Here is a 24,667-nt window from a genome sequence, read left to right on the forward strand (position 1 = left end):
GCAGAGACGACGGCCAGTTTATTTAAACAGATTTTATTTTGAAATTGTTTCTTGGTCAACAGGTCTACACACATGCGACTGTCCACCACGGTGGTCAGTCGATCAACTGCCGCATCAAAGTGAAACCGCGGAAAAACAACAGCCCCTCCCCGAGTCACGTGATCGACCGCGGCTTCTGAACGCCAGGTTCGATACCTGCGTGCGCCAGCAGGCGTCGCTACAAGCCCATAATTTGAGGCTGCACGGTGACGCAGCGGTAGAGTTGCTGCCTTCAATCCTGACCACGGGTGCTGTCTGTGCGGAGTTTCTCTAAATTAAAATAAATAAACGTATTGGTTGATTTTACTTCGGAGTCACGTGAGTGATTTCGTGAAGAAGCCCCGCCAGTCCGCATGCGTATCATTACGTCATCCGCACTGGCGAAGCACCGGACTGGCAGGCAACTCATTCCTGCCAGCGGTAAGTTAAACCTGCGGGTAAGTTTCAATACTTATTAGGTTGTGTTTTTCCTGCAGGAACCTCTTCTTACAGAGGTTTCCTACCGGCTATAGTAGCGCAGTCCAGTCGAGCCGCGGGGAAACCGGCATTGGGCTGTGGGAAGACCCAGTCCAGACCACAAACGTGGGAGCCGGTGGACGGTGGGGGTGGTGACAGATGGGGCCAACAATGAGTGGGGAAAGACAGAAACACCGACGTGCAAAGGAGACCTACAACAGTGCATGATCTCTCTCGCGTGGCAGGTGACTGTCGCTGGGAAACTGAAGGGAGCAACAATCTGCTGCTGCCTGCCCGCTGAGTTATAGGGTTCCCACGGTAGACTCACGATTCACTAAGGTAAACGCACGGGCCACTACGCACTTAAATCGAGTTAAAATGTTTCAATTATTAACCACAAGAGTAAAATTGACTCTTGGAAAATTTCAAACATGTTTGATTTTTTGCAAGAGTAGACAAGTTACACGAGAACCTGCCGTTAGCGCCACGATGCACTATGTTGCGTCCACGAATGCCGTACATTAATCGTACATTATTACCACGAGGTTTAACTCGGGTTACCTCGTGTGTCAGCTCGTAACGTGAGAATGGCCTATTACTCCAGCCGTTGACAAGGCAGTCAGCGGCTTCCAGACGGCGGAGGTTCCCGTGGAGGAGTAAGTCCTTGCGGTATTAGGGTGCCGACTGCACCGTGGCTAATCCTGTGGGGGGGAAAAAGCCACTCAAAAGCAAGCCCGTGAATTGGGCTAGGAGGATACACCTCCCAATAAAAACAACGTCTGTGGACGTCTGGTAAGATGGAGCACCTGATAAAAAGGATGCTCCATCACAACAGGCTCCAGAAGGAGCTTCACACCCAAGAGGTCACCCCATGGGCCGTGGCAGCAGCTTCAGGTAAGGGCTGTATAGAGAAGATCAGCTCCAGGAACAGGAGCTCTATATCCACGGATCCTCTTGGGGGACCATGGCAGCAGCACCGGTAGACGGGCTGCATAATGTCTCCCTCATGAAGGATGTTGAGCCTACCAGGGCAGTTTTGTTCTGACCCTGAGGTTGGAGGTATTGGAAAGCATACCCCAAGGCATAATGCCAAGGAAAGCTGTTTGAGCACAGCTCCAGCAGGATATGCTCCAGCAAAAGGAGCTTTATATTCTGAGTTTGGAGGTATTGGAAAGCATACCCCAAGGCCTAACACCAAGGAAAGCTGTTGAGCACAGCTCCAGCATGATTTGCTCCAGCAAAAGGAGCATTATATTTGAAGGTCTCTTCGGGAAACTCTGGTTGCAGCACATGGCCATGGCTGTCCAAAAATCCTCTCTCTATGAAAGAGTACCAGTGGTCAGTGCAACCAACTTCAAAATTCTAAAAGCATATCTGTGGAACGTACTGGAATAAATGCGTATGGATACAAGGGAATCCTCGCAAACGAAGGTGGAAAATACCCGGAAGGGGCTAGAGTTCCCCTTGTGCTATAAATGACGGGAATAAACAAACACCTTTGTTGACAGTAAGCAGTTCACTGAAGTTGGTAGCAGCATGAAAGTTGGACAGAGGTCTTAAAATCCGAGACCCAAGTCGGGCTCAGGGAAATATGGGACCATCTACAAGTTGGCAATAATTACACTTGTTTGTACTAATGATGATAACATGTGCTTAGTTTATGTGTTGTAGGAAAATAGCATTTTCCCATGATAAGGATGGAAGGGGTTCTAGTGGCCTTACAACACATAAATGGATGGGATCTAACCATGTAAAGCTGCACAATACTGAGGTTCCAAGCACAGAAATTGTCCAGAGTTGTCTTTCAGGGCAGGCTCAGTATTATGGCCAGGAATGGCTTTCGGGACTAGCTTGGAAAACGGGCCAGAATTGTAGCTCGAGCAGGTATTCACAGGCGTGACCTGTCTATTGTGGAAAAGATGCAGAATGTCGTTTACTTCGCATCTGATTTCCTTAAGATGCTCCCAATTACAGAGATCGGAGACATTTTGAAAATTATCTGGATAAGGCAATAATAAACATTGCAAACTGAAGGTTACCTTCCGTTCCAGGTTATTTACCACTTTACTAAAAACCAATGCTTGGACTGCTCAGAGCTCAAAAACATTTGTTAGGTCTGGAGGATATTCTAACGCTGTATGTGGTTTAAAAACAACTGTTTCAGCCTCAAACTATGTTCAAGAAAAAGGTACACCAATTAGATTTATTCATTATTGGGATTACTCTTAGCTATTAATTAGCCTGTGACTCCGCCCTGGGGTAAGAGATTGGAATTAATAGGAGCCTCGAACAATCTTGTTGTGATAAAACAGCCTTCAATTCATTAAGTATTATTGGACAATACAGTGGCTGTAATTCAGCCGTGCAGAGTGGTACTCTCAAATGCCATGTAGGTCTTGAGACAGACCTTATGCTATTACCAGCCGGTGCTACCACGGTCACTATGGTAGACGAACAGTATTCAGCATTGCTCCAGTAATCTGGTCAGTATAATTTCAGTTATAATATAACTGATAGGGCTCTAAGGTGGAAAATTAAGAATGCCATCTAGTTCAGAAGCAGAGATTTGCATCAATTAACAATTATTCAGTTCTTGGTATAAACTTCCAATAGACACTAGTGCATTCTATAGGTTAAAGGGTTATTGAGTGAATATGCATAATCTGCATGTTCAACGTCAAGTTGATACACTATGGTGGTGGCGTATGTTAGGCACATGAGTGCAATCAAGACAGAATATCCTGTATAATATACCTAATATGTTGGAATATCATCACGTATAATCAATGACAATACAAAATGGGTGTTGGATCACAAAGCATTTAATGAAATTATGGCTCGATGGAATACCCAATTGATATGTTTGTTTCCAGGCTCATTTACCGGTTGCAAAATATGAGGCATAACATTGGAAAAAATACATTCTCGCTACAAGGAGAAAGAAGTTATGTTTGTCTCCCTTCATTTTGCCTCGTTAGTCGGGTCTTGCAATAAAGTCAGCAAGATCCCGCTCTGGGTTGTCGTTCTATCTGATTGGCCTATGCAGCCATGATTCCTGCTTTGTCGGGAATAATAATACAACCTTTTACGGTTGTTCTTAACATAAAAATTGTTGGTTTAGCCTGTGGCTCGGGAAACCAGCCTCTGCATGATAAATCAATTATTGACATGAATGAACCGTTCCTGCAAATCGGATTGTCAGACCGATCCATGTATGTGCTCGCTGCAAATGCAGGGATAGCACCAAGAAAGGAAAGCATTACATTTCCTCTTCAGGAGATGGGAATTTCATAATAACCTATGGCCAGACCAGGGGTATTTGCCAACTCTACTTCGGTTCAGTGGTTAGTTACTCCCGAATGAGAGGAGTTACTATTATTTATTCATTATGAATGTTTCCCTCATCTGTCAATGAAGCAGCTGTGGTTGTGGAGACTCGTTTCTCACGGCATGAAATCACAGAGCTTTGATATCTTCACGGAATCACTCACGTGACTCCGAAGTAAAATAGTAAGATTAAATAAGAACCAGTTTGAAGTTTGATCTTTATTTTTTGAGGTGTTACGGTGAGCGATTACGTGCCCTCCGCTCCCGGCCCTCATAATTGCAAAGACCATCTGGTAGTTCTAATCTTCTCGAAGTCTTACTATGTTACTTCGACTGCTGTTATCTGTGATTTCACACCGCTGCTTTGAAGATTGACTCGCATGCAGACTGGCGGGCTTCTTCACGTAATCGCTCACCGTAACTCCTCGTAAAATAAAGATCAAACTTCAAACTGGTAAGTTCTCGTTTAATCTTACTATTATAGTGGAGATGAGTAATTAAAATGTATTAATATCATGCAAGACCACTGAGCTTTATAGAAACATAGTAAATAAGTGCAGTAGTGCGCCATTCCACCCTTCAAGCCAGCACTGCTATTCAATATGATCATGGCTGATTACCCAACATCATTACTGCGTTCCTGCTTTCTCCCCAGATCCCTTGACTCTGTTAGCCTGAAGAACTAAATCTAACTCTCTCTTGAAGACATTCAGTGAATTGCCCCCCACTGTTTTCTGTGGCAGAGAATTCCACAAATTCACAACTCTCTGGGTGATTTTTTTTTTCCTCATCTCAGTCGTAAATGGCCTACCCATTATTCTTAAACTGTGACCCCTGGATCTGACCTACCACAACATCGGGAAATGTTTCCTGCATTTAAGCTGTCCACTCCCTTGAGAATTTTATATGTTTCTGTAAGATCGCCTCGCATCCTTCTAAATTCCAGTGAATACAAGCCCAGCCCATCCTTTCTTTCATTATATGTCAGGCCAGCATGCCATTAGCTTTCTTCACTGCCTGCTGTTCCAGCATGCTTACTTTCAGTGACTGGTGGACGAGCACACGTTTCGTTGCTGAATCTGACACCATTCAGATAATAATCTGCCGCCTTGTTCTTCCCACCAAAGTGGATAACCTCACATTTATCCACCTTTTACTGCATCTGCCATGCATCTGCCCACTCACCCAATCTATCCAATCATAATTCAATAATATGGCAAACTTAGAGTAGAAACACATCAGTCATTAAAATATGTACTTGAATTTATAGAGTAGATTCATGGAGTCATACAACATGGAAACTGGCTCTATAGCCCAACTTGCCAATACTGACCAAAATGCCCCATCTGCACAAGTCCCACCTGCCTGCATTTGGTCCATATCTCGCGATACCGATCCTATCCATGTAACTGTCTAAATGCTTCTTAAATGTTGTGATAGTTATGGCCTCAACTACCTCCTCCGGCAGCTCAATCCTTGCATCCGCCAACTTTTGTGTGAAAAAGTTACGCTTCACATTCCTATTAAATCGTTTCCCCCCTCACCATAAATTTACGCAGAATCTTTCACCTAGCAATAGGGAATCGAGAACTAGGGGACATAACCCTGAGAAGCTCCTATCTCACACAAATGGCGGTGGGTGTATGGAACGAGCTGCCACAGGCGGTAGTTGAGGCAGGTGCTACAGCAACATATATAAGACACTTGGACAGGTACATGGATAGGATAGGTTTTGAGGGATATTGGTGAACGCGGGCAGGTGGGTCCAGTGTAGATGGGGCATCTTGGTTGTCATGGGCAGGTTGGGCCGAAGGGCCTGTTTCCGTGTCTCTACGACTGTGAGCCCAAATGGCAGCACAGTTTGGTTATGTAGAATAACTTGTTACTATGCTGTATGTCTTCTGTGTTTCTATGTGTGGGTTGAACAGTAATCACACAGCTGCCTTCAAAATAAGCTGCAGGTTTGATCTGTTCACCAGCACTTCCTGGTCTTGGAGCGTAAGTGAACTTGTTCTGCCGATAAAAACCATTTAAAGAGAATTGGCTTCCCTTTCATTTTTTTGCAAATGACTGTTTCACTTCTCTCCCAGCTCTTTGCATTTCACAGTGGAGTAGGCATTTGGAAGCATTACGACTGGTCAAAGATCACAACTATTGTCACCAGTGGACTATATGACCCTGACCTTATGTGCCATGCTCACGCACACAAAGCTCGAGTTGTCACGGAAGGTAACTGATGTCCCATTTCTAATTCAATCCTGATTATCGCAAGTCATACAAAGATGTACAGTGTAGCAGGCAGAGTGCAGCACAGAATCTGACCGGACAAATACTAGGAAGGGGTAGGAAGGAACTGCAGATGTTGGTTTACACCAAAGATAAGACACAAAATGCTGGAGTAATCAGCGGGTCAGGCAGCGTCTCTGGAGAGAAGGAATAGTTGAAGGAATAGGGACTAGGAAAGCTTTGCTCTGCACCCACCTCCATTTTCCAGATTTCTCAGCCCTCCCACTACAATCAGACTGAAGGACAGACATGAAACGAAACGGCGTCTGTCCATTCCCTCCACAGATGCTGCCTGACCCATTGAATTTCTCCAGCGCTTTGCCGGAACGTGGCGACTCACTGCGCTCTGTTCCAGAAGAGGATCTATTGTACACTTGTACTGTCTGATTTGACCGGTTTGCACGTGTGGTCACAGGGAGAAGATGCAAACTCCACACACACAGACAGCACCCCAGCTCAGGATTGAGCCCAGGTCTCTGGCGCTGTGAGGCATCAGGTCTACCTGCTGCACCACTCTTGCTACCCCCATGGCACAAATGGTGGATGGAGAGAGAACAGGAACATCAACTCACCAAGAGCACTGGCATGAATTCATTCTTCAGTGATGTAAAGGCCATCGAGTCACAGAGTGATACAGCATGGAAACAGGCCCTTCGGCCCATCTTGGCCACACTGGCCAACATGTCCCATCAACACTAGTCGCACCTGCCTGTGTTCGGCCCATATCCCTCCAAACCTGTCCTATCCATGTACCTGTCTAACTGTTTCTTAAATGTTGGGATAGTCCCTGCCTCAACGACCTCCTCTGGCAGCTTGTTCCATACACCAACCACACTTTGTGTGAAAACGTTAAGTATTTTTCCCTTCACCTTAAACCTATGTCCTCTGGTCCTCGATTCACCTACTCTGGGCAAGAGACTGTGCATCTACCCGATCTATCCCTCTCATGATCTTGTACATCTCTATAAGATCAACCCTCATTATCCTGAGCTCCAGAGAATAGAATCCCTGCCTACTCAACCTTTCCCTATAGCTCAGATCCTCAAGTCCTGGCACCATCCTCTTAAATCTTCTCTGTATCCGTTCCAGCTTGACAAAATCTTTCCTCTAACATGTTGCCCAGAACTGAACAAAATACTCTAAATGCAGCCTCACCAACATCTGCAACATGACCTCCCAACTTCTATACTCAATACTCTGACTGATGAAGGCCAATGTACCAATAGCCTTTTTGACCACCTTATCTACCTGCGACTCGACCATCAAGGAACCATGCATCTGTAGTCCTAGATCCCTCTTCTCTACAACACTCTCCATAGGCCTACCATTCACTGTGTAGGTCCTGTCCATGTTAGACTTCACAAAATGCAACACCTCACATTTCTCTGTATTAAATTCCATCAACCATTCGTCAGCCCACCTGGCCAATGATCAAGATCCTGCTACAATTTTTCACAACCATCTTCACTATCTGCAAAACCACTTACTTTTGTCCCAGAGTCCCATCCCGACAACAGAGTCCTATCTCCTTGCCCCTTCATGCCCTCCCAATTTACTTTTTTAGCTTGCTCCTCAGTTCCCAAATCTCTTCCCAGAACACACGTGATCCCCGCTGCCTTTCCCCGTCCCGTACCTCCTTCTTATTTTTGACCAGAGCCTCAATTTCCCTTATCATCCAAGCATTTCCTTGCCCTTCACTCTAACAGGAACATGCATGTCCTGGACTCTCCAATTTTGGTGTCTTCAGCAAATGTAACCAATCCATCTACATTTACATCTGGGTCATTGATACATCACGAACAACAGAGATCCCAGCACAGATCCCTATGGACCTCCACTGGTTACACACCTCCATCAAGTCTACTCTGCCATTCAATCATGGCTGATCTATCTCTCCCTCCTAACCCCATTCTCCTGCCTTCTGCCCATAACCCCTGACACCCGTACTAATCAAGAATCTATCTATCTCTGCCTTAAAAATATCCATTGACATAGCCTCCACAGCCGGCTGTGGTCAAGAATTCCACTGATTCACCACCCTCTGACTAAAAATTCTTCCTCATTACCGGCTAGACGACAGGCCATCTTAGACTGGATATTGTGTAATGATATAAGGATTAGTTAGCGATCTTGTTGTGCAAGGCCCCTTGGGCAACAGTGACCATAATATGGTGGAATTCTGCAATAGGATATAGAGAGTGACACGGTTAATTCTAGAGTCCTGAACTCGAATAATGAACTCGACTTTGAAGGTATGAGATGGGAATTGGCTAGGATAGACTGGCAAATTATACTTAAAAGGTTGTCATTGGTGATGCAATGGCGAATATTTAAAGACCGCATGGATGAACTCCAGAAATTGTTCATCCCGAATTGGTCGGCTGAAAAGATAAAACTGGGAAGACGGCTCAACCGTGGCTGATGAGGGAAACCAAGGTTAGTGTTAAAGCCAAGGAAGAGGTACATAAATTGGCCAGAAGAAGCGGCAAACCAGAGGACTGGGAGAAATTTAGAACTCAACAGAGGAGGACAAAGGGGTTGATTAAAGGGGGAAGGGGGGGGGGGCATGAAAGAAAGCTTGTGGGGAATATAAAAACTGCATAAAAGCATCTTTAGATATATAAAAAGGAAAAGATTAGTGAAGAAAAATGAAGGTCCCTTACAGTCAGACACAGGTGAATTAATAATGGGGAAAGAAGGAAATGGCAGAACAGTTAAACAAATACTTTGGTTCTGTCTTCACTAAGGAAGAGACAAACAATCTCCCGGAAATACTAGGGGACTAAGGATCTAGTGGGAGGGAAGAACTGAAGGGAATCAACATTAGTCAGAATATGGCGTTAGGTAAACTGTTGAGACTGAAGGCAGATAAATCCCAAGGCCCTGATGGTCTGCATCCCAGAGTACTCAAGGAGGTGGCCCAAGAAATCGTGGATGCATTGGTGATCATTTTCCAATGTTCTCTCGACTGGATCAGTTCCTGTGGATGGGAGGGTAGCCAATGTAACTCCACTTTTTAAGAAATGAGCGAAAGAGAAAATGGGCCATTATAGACCATTTAGCCTTACATCGGTAGTGGGGAAGATGCTGGAGTCGACTATTAAACATGTGATAACAGCAAATTTGGAAAGCAGTGACAGGATCAGTCAAAGTTAGCATGGATTTATGAAGGGGAAGTCATGCTTGACTAATCGATTGTGGATGTGGTGTATCTGGACTTTCAAAAAGCCTTTGACAAGGTCCCACACAAGAGAATAGTTTGCAAAATTAGAGCACATGATTTTGGGGGTAGTGTATTGACATGGATAGAGACCTCTTTGGCAGACAGGAAGCTAAGAGTGGGAATTAATGGGTCCTTTTCAAAATGGCAGGCAGTGTCTAGTGGGGTGCCGCAAGGCTCAGTGCTGGGACCCCAGTTGTTTACAAAATATATTAACGATTTAGATGAGGGAATTAATCGTACCACCTCTAACTTTACGGATGACAGATAGCTGGGAGGCAGTGTGAGCTACGAGGAGGATGCTATGAGGCTGCAGGGTGACTTGGATATGTTGGGTGAGTGGGCAGAAGCATGGTAGATGCAATATAATGTGGATAAATATGAGGTTCTTCACTTTGGTGGCAAGAACAGGAAGGCAGATTAATAGATAATAGACAATAGGTGCAGGAGTAGGCCATTCGGCCCTTCTACCCAGCACCGCCATTCAATGTGATCATGGCTGATCATCACCAATCAGTTATCCCGGTACTGCCTTCTCCCCATATCCCCTATTTTAAGAACCCTATCTAGCTCTCTCTTGATAGCATCCAGAGAATCTGCCTCCACCGCCATCTGAGGCAGAGAATTCCACAGACTCGCCACTCTCTGTGAGAATAGACAATATCTGAATGGTGCCAGGTTAGGAAAAGGGGATATTCAACGAGTCCTGGGTGTCCTTGTACATCAGTCAGTGAAAGTAGACATGCAGGTACAGCAGGCAGTTAAGAAAGCTAGTGAAGAAGTTGGCCTTCATTGCGAGAGAATTTGAGTTTATGAGTAAGGAGGTTCTACCGCAGTTGTACAGGCCCTGGTGAGACCACCCCTGAAGTATAGTGTGCAATTTTGGTCTCCTAATTCGAGGAAGGGCATTCTTGCCTTTGAGGGAGTGCAGCGTAGGTTCACCAGGTTAATTTCCGTGATGGTGGGACCGACATATGTTGAAAGAATGGGTCGACTGGGCTTGTATTCACTGGAATTTAGAAGGATGAGAGGGTATCTTTTAGACACATATAAAATTCTTAGAGGATTGGACAGGGTAGATGCAGGAAAAATGTTCCAGATGGTGGGGGAGTCCAGAACCATCTTTGGCCACCCTCGGTCATGGCTGACCATGGGAGTCTCCACGGTTGGAGGGCGCTTGTGCGTGACTTTATTGAACGTGGGGAGACTGCTGCACAGACAACCACCACACAGTCCTTGACATATCTGGGTCAGGATCCAGTGTCACGGAGTCCAAGACAACCAGACACCCTTTTCTGCTGCAGCCTTCATCCACCTTCCCAGCCGCTGTGGCGCTCCACTAAGATCAGCCGTTGTCCTCCGGCCGTTCCACCATTGAGGTCTTGTTTGCATTGCTCTTTGTCAGAGTCCTCCCCCTTGACCTTACCGCCATGGGTGGCCCTGCCAGGAGCATAGCTCCAGACGGCATCGCTCTCAGGATCTCAGGACCACATAAGCTTCGACAACACAATCCAGAACCAGGGGTCACAGTTTAATAATAAGGGTAGGCCATTTAGGACTAAGAAGAGGACAAACTTTTTCACCCAGAGAGATGCGATTCTTTTGAATTCCCTGCCCCAGAAGATAGTGGCGGCCAATTCACCGGATGTTTTCAAGAGACAGTTGGATTTAGCTCCAGAGCTAAGGGGATCAAGGGATATGGAAAAAAGCCTGAACGGGGGTACTGATTTTGGATGATCAGCTATGATCATATTGAATGGCGATGCTGGCTCAAAGGGCCGAATGGCCTACTCCTGCATCTATTTTCTATTCTATGTTTCTATCTTCCTAAAGGAACATCCCTTTAATTCTGAGGCTATGACCTCTAGTCCTAGACTCTCCCACCAGTGGAAAAACATAATCTCCACTCACTCTATCCAAACCTTTCACTATTCGATAAGTTTCTATCAGGTCCCACATCATCCTTCTAAACTCCAGTACAGGCCCATTGCCGTCAAACATTCATCATATGTTAACCCACTCATTCTTGGGATCATTCTTGTAAACCTCCTCTGGACCCTCTCCAGAGCCAGCACATCCTTCCTCAGTTATGGAGCCCAAAATTGCACACAGTACTCCAAATGCGGCCTGACCAACTCCTATTGAGCCTCAGCATTACATTGTGAATCCTGTACATCTTAATCTTCTGGATTAGCCTACCATGAGGGACCTTATCAAAAACCTTACTAAGATCCATGCATACAACACCCACTGTCCTACCTTCATCAATCTCCTTCATCACCTCCTCAAAAATCTCAATCAAGTTAGCGAGACATGACCTGCCACATACAAAACTGTGCTGGCTATCCCTAATTAGCCCAAAGGTAGACACAAAATGCTGGAATAACTCGGTGGGACAGGCAGCATCTCTAGAGAGAAGGAAGGGGTGATGTTTCGGGTCGAGACCCTTCTTCAGTCCTAATTGGACCGTTCTCTTCCCAATGGGAGTAAATCCAATCACAGAGAAAGGTATCAATTAAGGTACTTGAAAAGTAAGGTTTTTTTTAATAATCCTGGACACAATGTTTCTATTTCTTTGCTTTTTACCAGAGCCAATAGGGAAAAATGAACTGGTTGACATTCATCTCCGATCTTCTTGGATCAGCAACAAATTGCACAAGACTCGAGAAAGATATTTGGACGGAATTCATTTGAGATTTGGTACTGTCCTTGACGCTACAGTTTCTGCCAAACTGCCCAGCCTGATTAAAGATATCAAAACCAGATTCACGAGAAGCATACCAGGATCGCAGGTAAAAGACTTTACAAAAAAGTTCTATTCTGTTATCCATTGAGTAAATCCCCAGGACCTGATGGAGCTTTCAACTTTAGTCTTTAGAGATACAGATTTGGAAACGGGCCCTGCGACACTTTCCTGCACACTAGGGACATTCACATTTTTACAGGGTAATGTACCTACAAACCTGTACGTCTTTAGATTGTGGGAGGAAACCAGAGCGCCAGGAGAAAACCCACGCAGGTCACAGGGTGAACATACAAATTCTGTACAGACAGCATCTGTAGTCCGGATCAAACCCGGGTCTCTGGCGCTGCGCCTCTGTACCGCTCAAAATCTATCCCAGATTATTGAGAGAGGCAAGAGAGGGGATGGTGGTGGTCTTGGCAAAGATCATTGCGTCTTCTTTAGGTCAGGTACAATGTTGTTCCTCCATTTAAGAAGGGAACTGGAGAGAATCCAGGGAATTCTAGGCCGGGGATGATGGTGGAACAGCAATGGCAGGTATTTCTGGGAATAATCTGGAAGATGCAGGAACATTTCATTCCAAAGAGGAAGAAAGATACTAAGGGGAGTAAGAGGCGACCGTGGCTAACAAGGGAATTGAAGGATAGTATAAAAATAAAAGAAGAGACTTATAACATTGCAAAGATGAGCAGGAAGCCAGAGGATTGGGAAACTTTTAAAGATCAACAGAAGGTAACTAAAAAGGCAATACGGGGGAAAAAGATGAAGTACAAAGGTAAGCTAGCCAAGAATATAAAGGAGGATAGTAAAAGCTTCTTTAGGTAAGAGGAAAAAAATAGTTAAGCCAACTAATTAATTAAGTCCCTTGAATACAGAAACGGGTGAATTTATTATGGGGGACAAGGAAATGGCAGATGAGTTGAAGGGGTACTTTGTTTCTGTCTTCACTAAGGAAGACACAAACAATCTCCCAAATGTACATGGGGACAGAAGACCTAGGGTACCGGAGGAACTGAAGGAAATTCACATTAGTCGGGAAATGGTGTTTCGTAGACTGATGGGACTGAAGACTAATAAATCCCCTGGGCCTGATGGTCTGCATCCCAGGGTACTTAAGGGAGTGGCTGAAGAAATCATGGATGCATTGATGACCATTTTCCAATGTTCTATAGATTCAGGATTAGTTCCTGTGGATTAGGGGGTAGCTAATGTTATCCCACTTTTAAAGAAAGGAGGGGGAGAGAAAGCTGGGAATTATAGACCAGTTAGCCTGACATTGATGGTGGGGAAGATGCTGGAGTTGATTATTAAAAATGTAGACGCGGCACATTTGTATAGCAGTAACAAGATCGATCAGAGTCAGCATGGATTTACGAGGGGAAAATCATGCTTGACTAATCTTCTAGAATTTTTTGAGGATGTAACAAGTAAAATGGACAAGGGAGAGCCAGTGGATGTAGTGGACCTGTACTTTCAGAAAACCTTTGGTAAGGGATTAATGGGTCACTTTCAGAATGGCAGGCAGTGACTAGTGGGAGTGCCGCAAGGCTCGGTGCTGGGACTGCACCAATTGTCTATGTATCTACAGTATGTGAGCCTCAAATCAATGGTAGTAGGGAAACTATTGGAGAGGATTCTTCAGGATTGGATTTTCTCCTGTTTGGAAAAAGAATGGGTTAATTAGGGACACTTAGCATAACTTTATGCAGGCAGGTTAACTTGAATGGGTATCATTTGAGAAGGTGATGAAGGTGATCGATGAAGGTAGGGCGGTAGATGTTGTCGACATGGATTTTAGTAAGGCGTTTCATAAAGTCCCCCATGGGCCATGGTGGGATGCATGGGTTTCTCAGTGACTTGGTCGTATGGATTCAAAGCTGGCTGACTGTTAGAAGACAGCGGCTAGTGTTGGAAGGACAATGTTCAGCGTGGAGAGCTGTAGGTAGTGAATTTCCACAGGGTTCTGAGCTGGGACCTCTGGTTTCAGTGACATTTGTATATAAATATGTATATGGTAATGGCATGGTGGCATTGCAGTAGAGTTGCCGCCTTACACCGTCATACACCCGGTTTCAATCCTGACTACAGATGCTGCTTGGGCGTTCTCTCTATGACCTGTGTGGGATTTCTCCGGAATCTCCAGTTCCCTCCCACACTCCAAAGACGTACATGTTTGTAGGTTAATTGGCTTGGTATAATTGTAAATTGTGCCAGTGCAGGTCAGTGTTAGTGTGCAGGGATCGCTGGTCGGCACGGACTTGTTGGGCCAAAGGGCCTGTTTCCCCGCTGTATCTTTAAATTAAACGAAACTAAACTAAAAAAACTTGGACATAAACGTAGATGGGGTGATTGGTGAGTTTGCAGATGACACAAAGGTTGCTGGGGCTACAGAGTGTGTCAAAGGCTGTCAAAGTATACAGCGGGTTATTGATCAGCTACAGGAATAGGAGGAGAAATGGCAGATGGAGTTTAATCCGAACAAGTGTGAGGTGTTGCACTTTGGCAGGTTGAATGTAAGGGGAAAATATACAAATAACAGCAAGACCCTTAACACCATTAATGTTCAGAGGGATCTTGTGGTCCAAGTCTATGACTCCCTGAAAGTGAGAACACGAGTAGATAGAGTGGTACAGAAGGCATATGGTATGCTTTCCTTCATAGGTTAGGGCTTGGTGTGGGTCAGGAAGTCATGATGTAGTTTTATGAGACTTTGGTTAGTTCTGGTCACCCCGTTACAGGAAGGGGTTGGAAGCTTAGGAAAGGGTGCAGAGGAGATTAACCAGAACAATGCCTAGATTAGGGGGTATTAGTTACAGGCAGAAGTTGGACAGACTTGGATACTTTTCTCTGGAACACCAAAGGTTGCATGGAGACATGATGGAAGTATATATAATTATATGAGAGGCATTGATATGGTAGACAGTCAGAACCTTATTCCCAGGATGGAAACATCAAATACCAGAAGGCATACGTTTAAGGTGAGAGTGGCAAATTTTAAAGCAGATGTGGGTGCCTGGAACACGTTGCCGGGGGTGGTGGTTGAGGCAGACACAATGGCATTTAAGAGACTTTTGTCGAGGCATATGGATATGCAGGGAATGGAGGGATATGGATTATGTGCAGGCAGATAACAGTTGGTCTTGGCATCATGTTTAATAAACTAAACAGTAAACTGTGACAATAAACTAAACTAAACTAAAATGTTCAGCACAGACATGGTGTACTGAAAGAGCCTGTTCCTGTGCTGTACTTGTTCTATGTTAATGATAAAGTAACAATGATGCACTTGTAGCTGATGAAATAATGATATTTAGAACATTGGGTTGTTCACGTTTGGGTAAACAAATCTTCCCCCCCCCCCCCCCCTTCTCCCTCCTCTTCCTCCTCCCTGTTCCCCACATAGATTCACACCATTTTCTCCTCTTCCGTCTCCCCCTCCCCCACCCCCATTCCCTTCCACCTTCCACCTGTATTCTTTCACACTTCACACCACCTCTATCCTTACAATAGACAATAGGTGCAGGAGTAGGCCCTTCGAGCCAGCACCGCCATTCAATGTGATCATGGCTGATCATCCCCAATCAGTACCCCGTTCCTGCCTTCTCCCCATATCCCGACTCCGCTATTTTTAAGATCCCTATCAAGCTCTCTCGATAACATCCAGAGAACCGGCCTCCACCGCTCTCTGACGTAGATAATTCCACACTCACACGTTTTTCTTTTCATCTCTGGCCTTTACCCAACCACCAACCAATCAACCAATCAACCTCCCTCCCCACCACACTCAAACTGTATCCACCTATCACTTGCGTAGAAAGGAACTGCAGATGCCGGTTTACACCAAATGTAGGCACAAAATGCTGGAGTAACTCAATGGGTCAGGCAGCATTTGAACTCTGAAGAGAAGTCTGGACCTGAAACATCACCTATCCCTGTTCTCCAGGGATGCTGCCTGACCTGCTGAGTTACTCCAGCACATTCTGTTCTTCTTGATGAACCAGCGTCTGCAGTTCCTTGTGTCTACTTCTCCCCTCTCCCATCGGGCAAAAGGTATAGAAGTGTGAAAACGCACACCTCCAGATGCAGGGACAGTTTCTTCTCAGCTGTGATCAGGCAACTGAACCATCCTACCACAACTAGAGAGCAGTCCTGAACTACTATCTACCTCATTGGTGACCCTCGGACTATCTCTATCTTTGATTGGAATTTTCTGACTTTACCTTGCACTAAACATTATTCACGTTATTCCCTTCATCATGTATCTGTACACTGTAAATGGCTCAATTGTAATCATGTATTGTCTTTCCGCTGACTGGTTAGCATGCAACAAAAGCTTTTCACTATACCTCAGTACACGTGACGTTAAACTAAATGAATCTCAAACGCAAACTCGGTACTTGATACTTAGCTGTAACGTATATGGTGCTCCATCCTGCTACAAGGCTCCATGGAATTCTCATTTGAACCATAGGTTTTACTGAGGGTAAATTAGACACAAACAAAATAACATAGCTCTGAATTTTACTGGTGCATTAAGGATCCGGTTCCAGGAATGGAAAGGTTTAAATTTGAATCTTCATACAATTGCTCGGAACTCAGAGTCATAGAGTGATAGGGCGCAGAAACAGGCCCTTCATTCCAACTTGCCCATGCTGGCCAACATGTCCCATCTGCACTAGTCACACATGCCTGCGTTTGGCCCATATCCTTCTAAACCTGTCCTATCCATGTACCTGCCTGAATGTTTCTTAAACATTGCGGTAGTCCCTGCCTCAACTATCAGATTCAATTTTAATTGTCATTGTCAGTGTACAGTACACAGTGTACAGATAGTTCTGTACAGTGTACAGATAGTTCTGTACAGTGTACAGATAGTTCTGTACAGTGTACAGATAGTTCTGTACAGTGTACAGAACTATCTCCTCCGGCAGCTCGTTCCATACACCTACAATCCTTTGTGTGAAAAAGTTTCCCCTCGGGTTCCTATTAAATCTTTCTCCCACTGTGTACAAAATCATTGAACATAGAAGATAGAATGGTGCACCACATGAACAGGCCTTTCGGCCTCAGTTCCTGTGTCAGAAATGATGCCAAATGAAACCAATCTTCTCTGCTTGTACATAATACTCATTGGAGCGCAGGAGGATGAGAGATGATCCTATAGAGGTGCATAAAATCGTGAGGTGAATAGATAGGGTGAATGCAGCGTTATGGCGACAGGAGCAAGATTTAATAGGAACCTGAGAGGCAGCTTAGTCACTTAGAGAGTGGGTATGTGGAACGAGCTGCCAGAGGAGGGAGTTGTGGCAGAACATCATTTAAATGAGACTTGAATGGGTACATGGATAGGAAAGGTTTGGAGGGATATGGGCAAAAGGGACTGGCTGAGGGTGAATCAAAGTTGAGCATCTTCAATGGCAATTTAGTCTCTGCCTCCACCACCACCCCTGGCCGTACATTCCAGGCACTCACCACCCTCTGTTAAAGAACTAGCCCCACACATCTCCTTAAACGTTGCCCTCTCATTCCTAAATCCATGCCATCTAAATGTTTTGAGGTTTCCTCTCTGGGAGAAAGGTTCTGACTGTCTATAAAACTGACTATAAAACTCTGGTTCGACCGTGTGAAAGAGACATTATTGTTATGGATGAAGAGTGAATGGAAACAAGATGGGTGTAACTAGGGCTGGACCACTGAGGAAACACAACAGCTGAAACCCCTTCTTCCATTTGTTCCCCAGATCTCATTTTACGCTCCTTGGAATTGTAACACCAGTACTACAGTTTGCTCTGACCTTGTCTCAGCTTCCAAATATGCCGATTATGTACATGTGACCTCATTTGACGTGCAGAAGCATATGTGGACGGATTGCTTTGCAAAGGCAGATGCTCCCTATCACAAGACCCTGACAGGTAAGTGGAATAAGCCAGAAGCAAAACCCTGCAGATGTCACTAATCTGAAACAGAACAGAAAATGGCAGAAAACATTTGCTGGTCAGGTAGCAAATGTGAAAAGAGAAACCAAGGTTGCCATTAAAGAGGCTTAACTGACTAAGATGCCCCATCTACCAGAGGTAATGATATTTAGAACATTGGGTTGTCCAATTTTACTTTGGAGTCACGTGAGTGACTACGTGAAGAACCCCGTTCAGCCGCACGTGCGTCATTGCGTCAGACGCATTGGTGCAGGCGGCTGGTTGGAGCAGCAGAGCTCCTCCAGCGGGTACATTTAAAACACCTCGAGGTAAGTGGAAAACTTAGTCTTGAGGTCGCTTTCTGAGTTGATGGTTGTTGTTTGAGTTCGGCGATGCAAAAAGCAAGTAAGGTGAAGGCGAGGCGACCCATGGCGAAAAGTTTGGAGGACCGCGGGAGTGCGGTTAGTGGGTGCTCGCCTAGCTCACCGATTTTGTCGCAAGCAGGGGGCTTGCGACTGCAGACTCGTTGCCTGGGAGCAGCGTTGCTGTGACGGTAGGGCGTTAGGCCACATCCAAGTCTGCCAGGCCCTTTGACCCAGAATCGGGGGTCAATTATTTAGAGCTTCTGGGAGCATTCTATGGGCTTATTGTTTTACCAGGTCAAGTGCATGTGCAGGTTCAAATTGGCAACACTACTGCAGTAGCATATCTGAATCATATGGATGGAGTCAAGTCGAAAGCTTGTGATAGGTTGGCTAATCGGATCTGGAGCTGGTGTATTGACAGAACCATTTTGATTTCAGCAATCTGTTTACCAGGTAGATTCAACATAGTCGCAGACACAAGGTCACGACAATTCAATGACAACATAGAATGGATGTTGAACCATGATATATTTGAAAATGTTGTTGCTCGGTTTGGGATGCCAGATATCGATTTGTTCGCATCCAGACTAAACCACCAGTTACCTAAATATGTTTTGTGGGAACCAGATCCTGGGGCAGCAGCGGTCGATGCGTTCTCGCTGCATTGGGGTGGAATGTTTAAATATGTATTTCCTCCATTCTGCCTCGTCAGTCGATGCCTGCAAAAAATCAAGCAGGACTCTGCTTCAGGAGTATTGGTGGTACCCGACTGGCCTACTCAGCCATGGTATGCTCATGTTTTGAAGATGGCTACTGAGCCTCACATGATTGTTCCCAAACACAAAACCTACTGGTGAATCCGGTAACTGGCGATCAGCATCCTTTACATGATCGTATTGATCTGTTAATTTGCAGATTCTGAGGAGACCATACCTGGGGAGAGGACTATCCGAGCGCACCATGGATGTTATCACTGTGGCCTGGAGGGATAGTACCCAAAAGCAGTACATCTCTTCAATAAGAAAGTGGGAGGTGTTCTGCTTACGGCAGAATATTACATATCAAACTGCAGGCATCCCAGATGTGCTAGAGTTCTTGTCAATTCTCTATTTCGATCAAAAGTTAAGCTACAGTGCGATCAATACAGCCAGAAGTGCTCTGTCTTCATATTTACCCATGGTGTCAGAATTACATTCAGTGAGGACACATCCGTTAGTCCCTAGATTCATGGAGTTTTTAAGTCCAATCCTGCCAAGCCCAGGTATTTGGTTATCTGGAATGTAAGCGAAGTTCTTATGCTGCTTCGCCAGTGGGCTCCTGTGACAATACTATCTCTAGCCAAACTCATCATGAAGTTGGTATCAGCCCAACGTGTGCAGACATCACAGAAGCTGCGGCTAGACAGGATGGAGGTATCGGCAGATGCCATCACTTTTTATGTTACTTCCGGTGGGCGGCGCGGCTCTGGCCAGCAGCGGCCTCTGCAGTCTGTCCGCGTTTTATTATTTTCTGTCTGTGTTTTAATGTAGTTTTTGTTATTTTTTGTTGGGGTGTGTGTGTGGGGGGGTGGGGGTGGGGGGAAACTTTTTAAATCTCTCCCTGCACTGGAGACCCGACCTTTTCTCGTCGGGTTTCCGTTGTCGTTGGGGCCGCAACGAGGAGCGGCCTCCAACAGGAAGAAGCCGGGGACTCTGGTGCTACAACTCACCGTCGCCGTCGCGGGGCTGGCCGAGTCCGGAGCGGTTGGAGCGGTGGAGGAGCGCTGCTGCTGCTGCTGCTGCTGCGCTGCTGCTGCTGCTGCTGCTGCTGCTGCCAATGCCGCTGCTGCTGCTGATGCGGAGGCTGCTACTGCGGGTCTGCGGACGGCGGCACCGGGAGCCCGCGGATCCCTGGAGGGAGACCGCTTTTCGGGGCTCCTGCAACGGCGAATTCTCCTGCCCGTGTTGCGGGGTTGAAGAGCTCCTGGAGCGGGGCCTGACACCACTGCCCCGCGCGGCTGGAATGGCCGCGGGACTTTGCAAGCGCACACCGGGGGCTCCAACACCAAGACCCGGTGTGCGACCTCGCACCACCCGGCGTGGCTTCAATGGCCGCGGGACAATCGCCATCGCCAGCCGGGGGCTTTGACTTTGACTCTGACATCGGGGGGGGGGGGGAGAGTGCAGTGGAGAGATAAGTTTTTTTTTGGCCTTCCATCACAGCTATGTGATGGATGTTTATGTAAAATGTAATTATGTTGTGTCTGGGGTCTATTTGTGTGTAATGTATGGCTGCAGAAACGGCATTTCGTTTGGACCTCCAGGGGTCCAAATGACAATTAAATTGACTCTCTCTCTCTCTCTCTCTTATGTTTATGATCTGCTCAAGCAGAGTAGAATAGGGGCGACAGGGTGTAAGATTATCTTTTCGGCATACCCCAAGGATTCCTGCCTGTGTGTAGTGTCATGTTTGTCCGATTACATTGAGGCTACCAGAACCTTGAGGGGAACAGTCAGCATTGTTCATAAGCCACAAAAAACCGCGCAGTAATGTGTCGGTGCAAACAATCTCAAAGTGGCTAAAGCAGGTTCTGGTAAGCGCTGGGAATGACACTAATAATTTTAAATCGCATTCCACCAGGGCAGCATCAGCTTCAGCGGCCAGGGCAATGGACGTTCCTATAGATCATATCCTCGCAGTCGCAGGATGGTCCAGTGCACTGATGTTCCAAAGGTTTTATCATAAGCCAATTGCAAGGCTGGGGGGTTTTGCCGATTCTGTTTTAAGTTCAGTTATATAGTTTCCCCCTGGGATAGAGGGGTTACTATTGTTTTATTTATTAAAATAAACCGTTAATTCGTTAAAGCAATGTTATGGTTGATGCATTATTGATTATTTAATTATGTTGAGTCAATCAACGCAGTGAGAGACCGGGATTTGAATCTGTGGTATGAAATCCTAGAGCTTTGAAATCTTCACGTAGTCACTCACGTGACTCCGAAGTAAAATAGTAAGATGAAATGAGAACTTACCAGTTTGAAGTATGATCTTTATTTTATGAGGAGTTACGATGAGGGACTACATGCCCTCCACTCCCAACCCTCATGAATGTCATCTGATAGTTCTAGTCTTCTTTTATCTTACTATTATACTTCAGTTACTATTACCTGTGATTTCACACCGCCGCTTTGAAGATTGACGCACGTGCAGCTGAACGGGGTTCTTCACGTAGCCCCCTCATCGTAACTCCTCATAAAATAAAGATCAAACTTCAAACTGGTAAGTTCTCGTTTAATCTTACTATTATAGGTAAACGACTCCCCACACAACCCTCCCTTCCACCAAGTCCACGCCGACCATCGATCAGCCCTTCACACTAGCTCTATGATATCCCACATTTGTATCCACTCCCTACACACTAGGGGCAATGTACCCACAAACCTGCACATCCTTGATAATGCTGCTGGCCTTGCCGAGGCAGCATGGGGTATAAATGGAGTGAATGCAAGGGAGGTTGGTTTGTGTGATGGCCTGGGTTACGTCCACACAAGATGCATGATACATTAAATTAATGTGAAGAGTGGGAAGTCAAGGATTGGGGATGTGCAAAGATTGGGGGGGGATGGGAGTCAGTCTAGCCCACAACAGAAGGGGGAGGAGTTGTACAGTTTGATAGCCACAGGGAAAAATTATCTCCTGTGGCGATCTGCGCTGCATCTTAGTGGAACCAGTCTGTTGACTTCCGTCTACGCCGTATCTGCACCCAGGAAGAGGTTTTCCACACCAGGCCTCATACTTAAGGAAATGGTGGCTCCCCTCTTCCATTATAGATGAGGTGCTCACTAGGGGCTGCTCAATATTCCGCAGCTCCGCTCTTGCTCCCCCTTTCCCCCATTCGTAACCAGGACAGAGTTCACCTTGTCCTCACCTTCACACCACATCAGCCATCGCATACAGCACATAATCCTCCAACATTTACGCCACCTCCAACGGGATCCCACAACTAGCCACATCTACTCATCTGCATCCCTTTCCACTTTCCGCAAATACCGTTCCCTCCGCAACTCTCTGGTCAACTCGCCTCTTCCCACCCAAACCACCCCCAGGTACTTTCCCCTGAAACCACAGGAGATGCAACACCTGTCCCTTTACCTCCACCCTCGACTTTGTCCAAGGACCCCAACAGATTATTCAGGCGAGGCAGATGTTCACTTGCACCTCCTCCAACCTCATCTACTGTATCCACTGTTCCAGGTGTGGACTAATGTATATCTGGGGAACAGCACCTCATATTCCGCTTGTCAGCTTACACCACAGTGATTTGACATTGACTTCTCTAATTTCAAGTAACCCTTGCGTTCCCTCTCGCTCCATCTCCATCCCCACCCCACCCCTCCTCCCCCCCCCCCCCCCCCCCCCCCCCCCAGCCTTTCCCAGTGCTCCCACCAGTCTTACTGTCTCTGACTACATTCTATCTTTGTCCCACCCAATCCCCTGACATCAGTCTGAAGCAGGGTCTCGACCTGAAACCCCGTTACCTATTCTTTCTTGCCAGAGATGCTGCCTGTCCCACTAAGTTACCCCAGCATTTTGTGTCTACATTCAATTTAAACCAGCATCTGCAGTTCTTACCTACACTGTTGCTGAAGGTGCTCCTCAGGTTGACCAGTGTGTCATGGAGGGGGTGAGCTGTATTGTCCAGGATGCTCCGCAGTTTGAGGTGCATCCTCCCCTCCAAGATCATCTCCAGTGAATCCAACTCCACCCCCAGGAAGCAGCCATCATCCTTCCTGATGAGCTTGTTAATCCTGATGGCATCCGTGGCCTTCGCCCTGCTGCCCCAGCACATGACAGTGAAGAAGATGGCACTGGCATCTTGATAGAACACCAATTGATACTACGCTTCACTTGCCCAGTTTAAATATTAATGCTGTCATTATTTTCTGCCCCTTTCAGGAATCTCCAGTTATATCAAAAAGGGCGTTAATTCCAAGAAGATAATATTGACCGTCCCATGGTTCGGTTATGATTATACTTGCAATCGCTTTATTGAGGTAAGATGTTGCCCATGTCTAGATTTACCAGGACGTTGCCAGGACTCGAGGGCCTGAGCAATAGGGCCAAAGCAATCTTTGATCAGACTTTACTAGCTTTACCTTCCACTAAACGTTATTCACTTATCATTTATCTTGCACTGTAAATGGCCCGATTGTAATTATGTATTGTCTTTCCGCTGACTGGTTAGCACACAACAAAAGCCTTTCACTGAGCCTCTGTACACGTGACAATAAACAAACCCAAAAGTAAACTAGAGAGAGGTTTTGCAGGCCAGGACAGGAGAATAGATCGGGTGAACACACAGAGTCCAAGGTGGATGAATCACGGACCAGAGGACGTAGGTTTAAAGTGAGAGGGGAAAGATTTACTAGGAAACCGAGGGGCAACATTTTCACACAGAGGGTGGTGGGTGTATGGAACGAGCTGCCAGGAGGTAGTTGAGACAGGTACTAACAACTACATAGATAGTTGTTAGCCTGAAGAAGGGTTTCGGCCCGAAACATTACCTATTTCCTTCGCTCCATAGATGCTGCTGCACCCGCTGAGTTTCTCCAGCATTTTTGTGTACCTTCGATTTTCCAGCATCTGCAGTTCCTTTTTGAACACTACATAGATAGGACAGGTTTAGAGGGATATGGGCCAAATGCAAGCAGGTGGGTCTAGTGTAGATGGGGCATCTTGGTTAGCCTGGGCAAGTTGGGCCAAAGGGTCTGTTTCCATGTTGTATGTAAGAATTTATGACTCTATTTAGATTACCTTTATCCTTTAGATTAAACTTGCCTCACTGCAGTGTCCTGGAGAAATGAATCTTTAACACTAAATAAGGAATGAGACATATCATTGTTTTGTTTAGTTTAGAGAGACAGCGAGAAAACAGGTCCTTTGTCCACCGAGTCCACGGTGACCAATTATCACCCGTTGTTCTATCCTACACACTAGGGACAATTTACAGAAGTCAATTAACCTACAAACCTGCATGACTGAAGTGTGGGAGGAAACCGGAGCACCTGGAGAAAACCCATGTGGTCACAGGGAGAACGTACAAGCTCCATACAGGCAGCACCCGTAGTCAGGATCGAACCCGGGTCTCTGGCGCAGTGAGGCATCAACTCTACCATTGCGCCACTGTGCCACCCCTCATCATTTTATACTCAACTTCTTCTCATTATATGAACCTTAGGTTGGATTATTCTAGATTATTTCAATAACTTTTTAAATTATTGTAGTTATTATACAGGGGGTAGCATATGGGGCAGATGGTAGTGACACTGCTCAAGGC

At 45.9% G+C, this 24,667-nt stretch overlaps 2 protein-coding genes and 1 pseudogene across 3 annotated transcripts in view; all 3 read left to right on the forward strand.

The window, feature by feature from the left end:
- The window catches only part of LOC129700687 (di-N-acetylchitobiase-like), a 79,482-nt gene that overhangs the window by 15,510 nt on the left and 39,305 nt on the right, over positions 1 to 24,667 (forward strand). The gene's annotated exons all lie outside the window — the stretch shown is intronic.
- LOC129701334 (U6atac minor spliceosomal RNA) lies at positions 2,158 to 2,298 on the forward strand (annotated as a pseudogene).
- LOC129701299 (di-N-acetylchitobiase-like) lies at positions 11,767 to 23,441 on the forward strand. The gene is made up of 3 exons (XM_055642465.1): positions 11,767 to 12,120; positions 17,812 to 17,983; positions 23,287 to 23,441. Exons 1-3 carry the CDS (start codon positions 11,890 to 11,892, stop codon positions 23,439 to 23,441), a joined length of 558 nt encoding a protein of 185 aa, XP_055498440.1. The 5' UTR covers positions 11,767 to 11,889.

The sequence above is a fragment of the Leucoraja erinacea genome, chromosome 10 (assembly GCF_028641065.1).
Source record: "Leucoraja erinacea ecotype New England chromosome 10, Leri_hhj_1, whole genome shotgun sequence".
Taxonomy (NCBI): domain Eukaryota; kingdom Metazoa; phylum Chordata; class Chondrichthyes; order Rajiformes; family Rajidae; genus Leucoraja; species Leucoraja erinaceus.

Bases quoted from the DNA above. Each gene is read 5' to 3' on its own strand.
- LOC129701299 (XM_055642465.1), top strand. From the start codon at position 11,890: ATGTTTCTATTTCTTTGCTTTTTACCAGAGCCAATAGGGAAAAATGAA. The intron at 12,121-17,811 runs GTAAAAGACTTT...TTTGTTCCCCAG, and splicing joins GAAGCATACCAGGATCGCAG to ATCTCATTTTACGCTCCTTG. The intron at 17,984-23,286 runs GTAAGTGGAATA...TGCCCCTTTCAG, and splicing joins CTATCACAAGACCCTGACAG to GAATCTCCAGTTATATCAAA.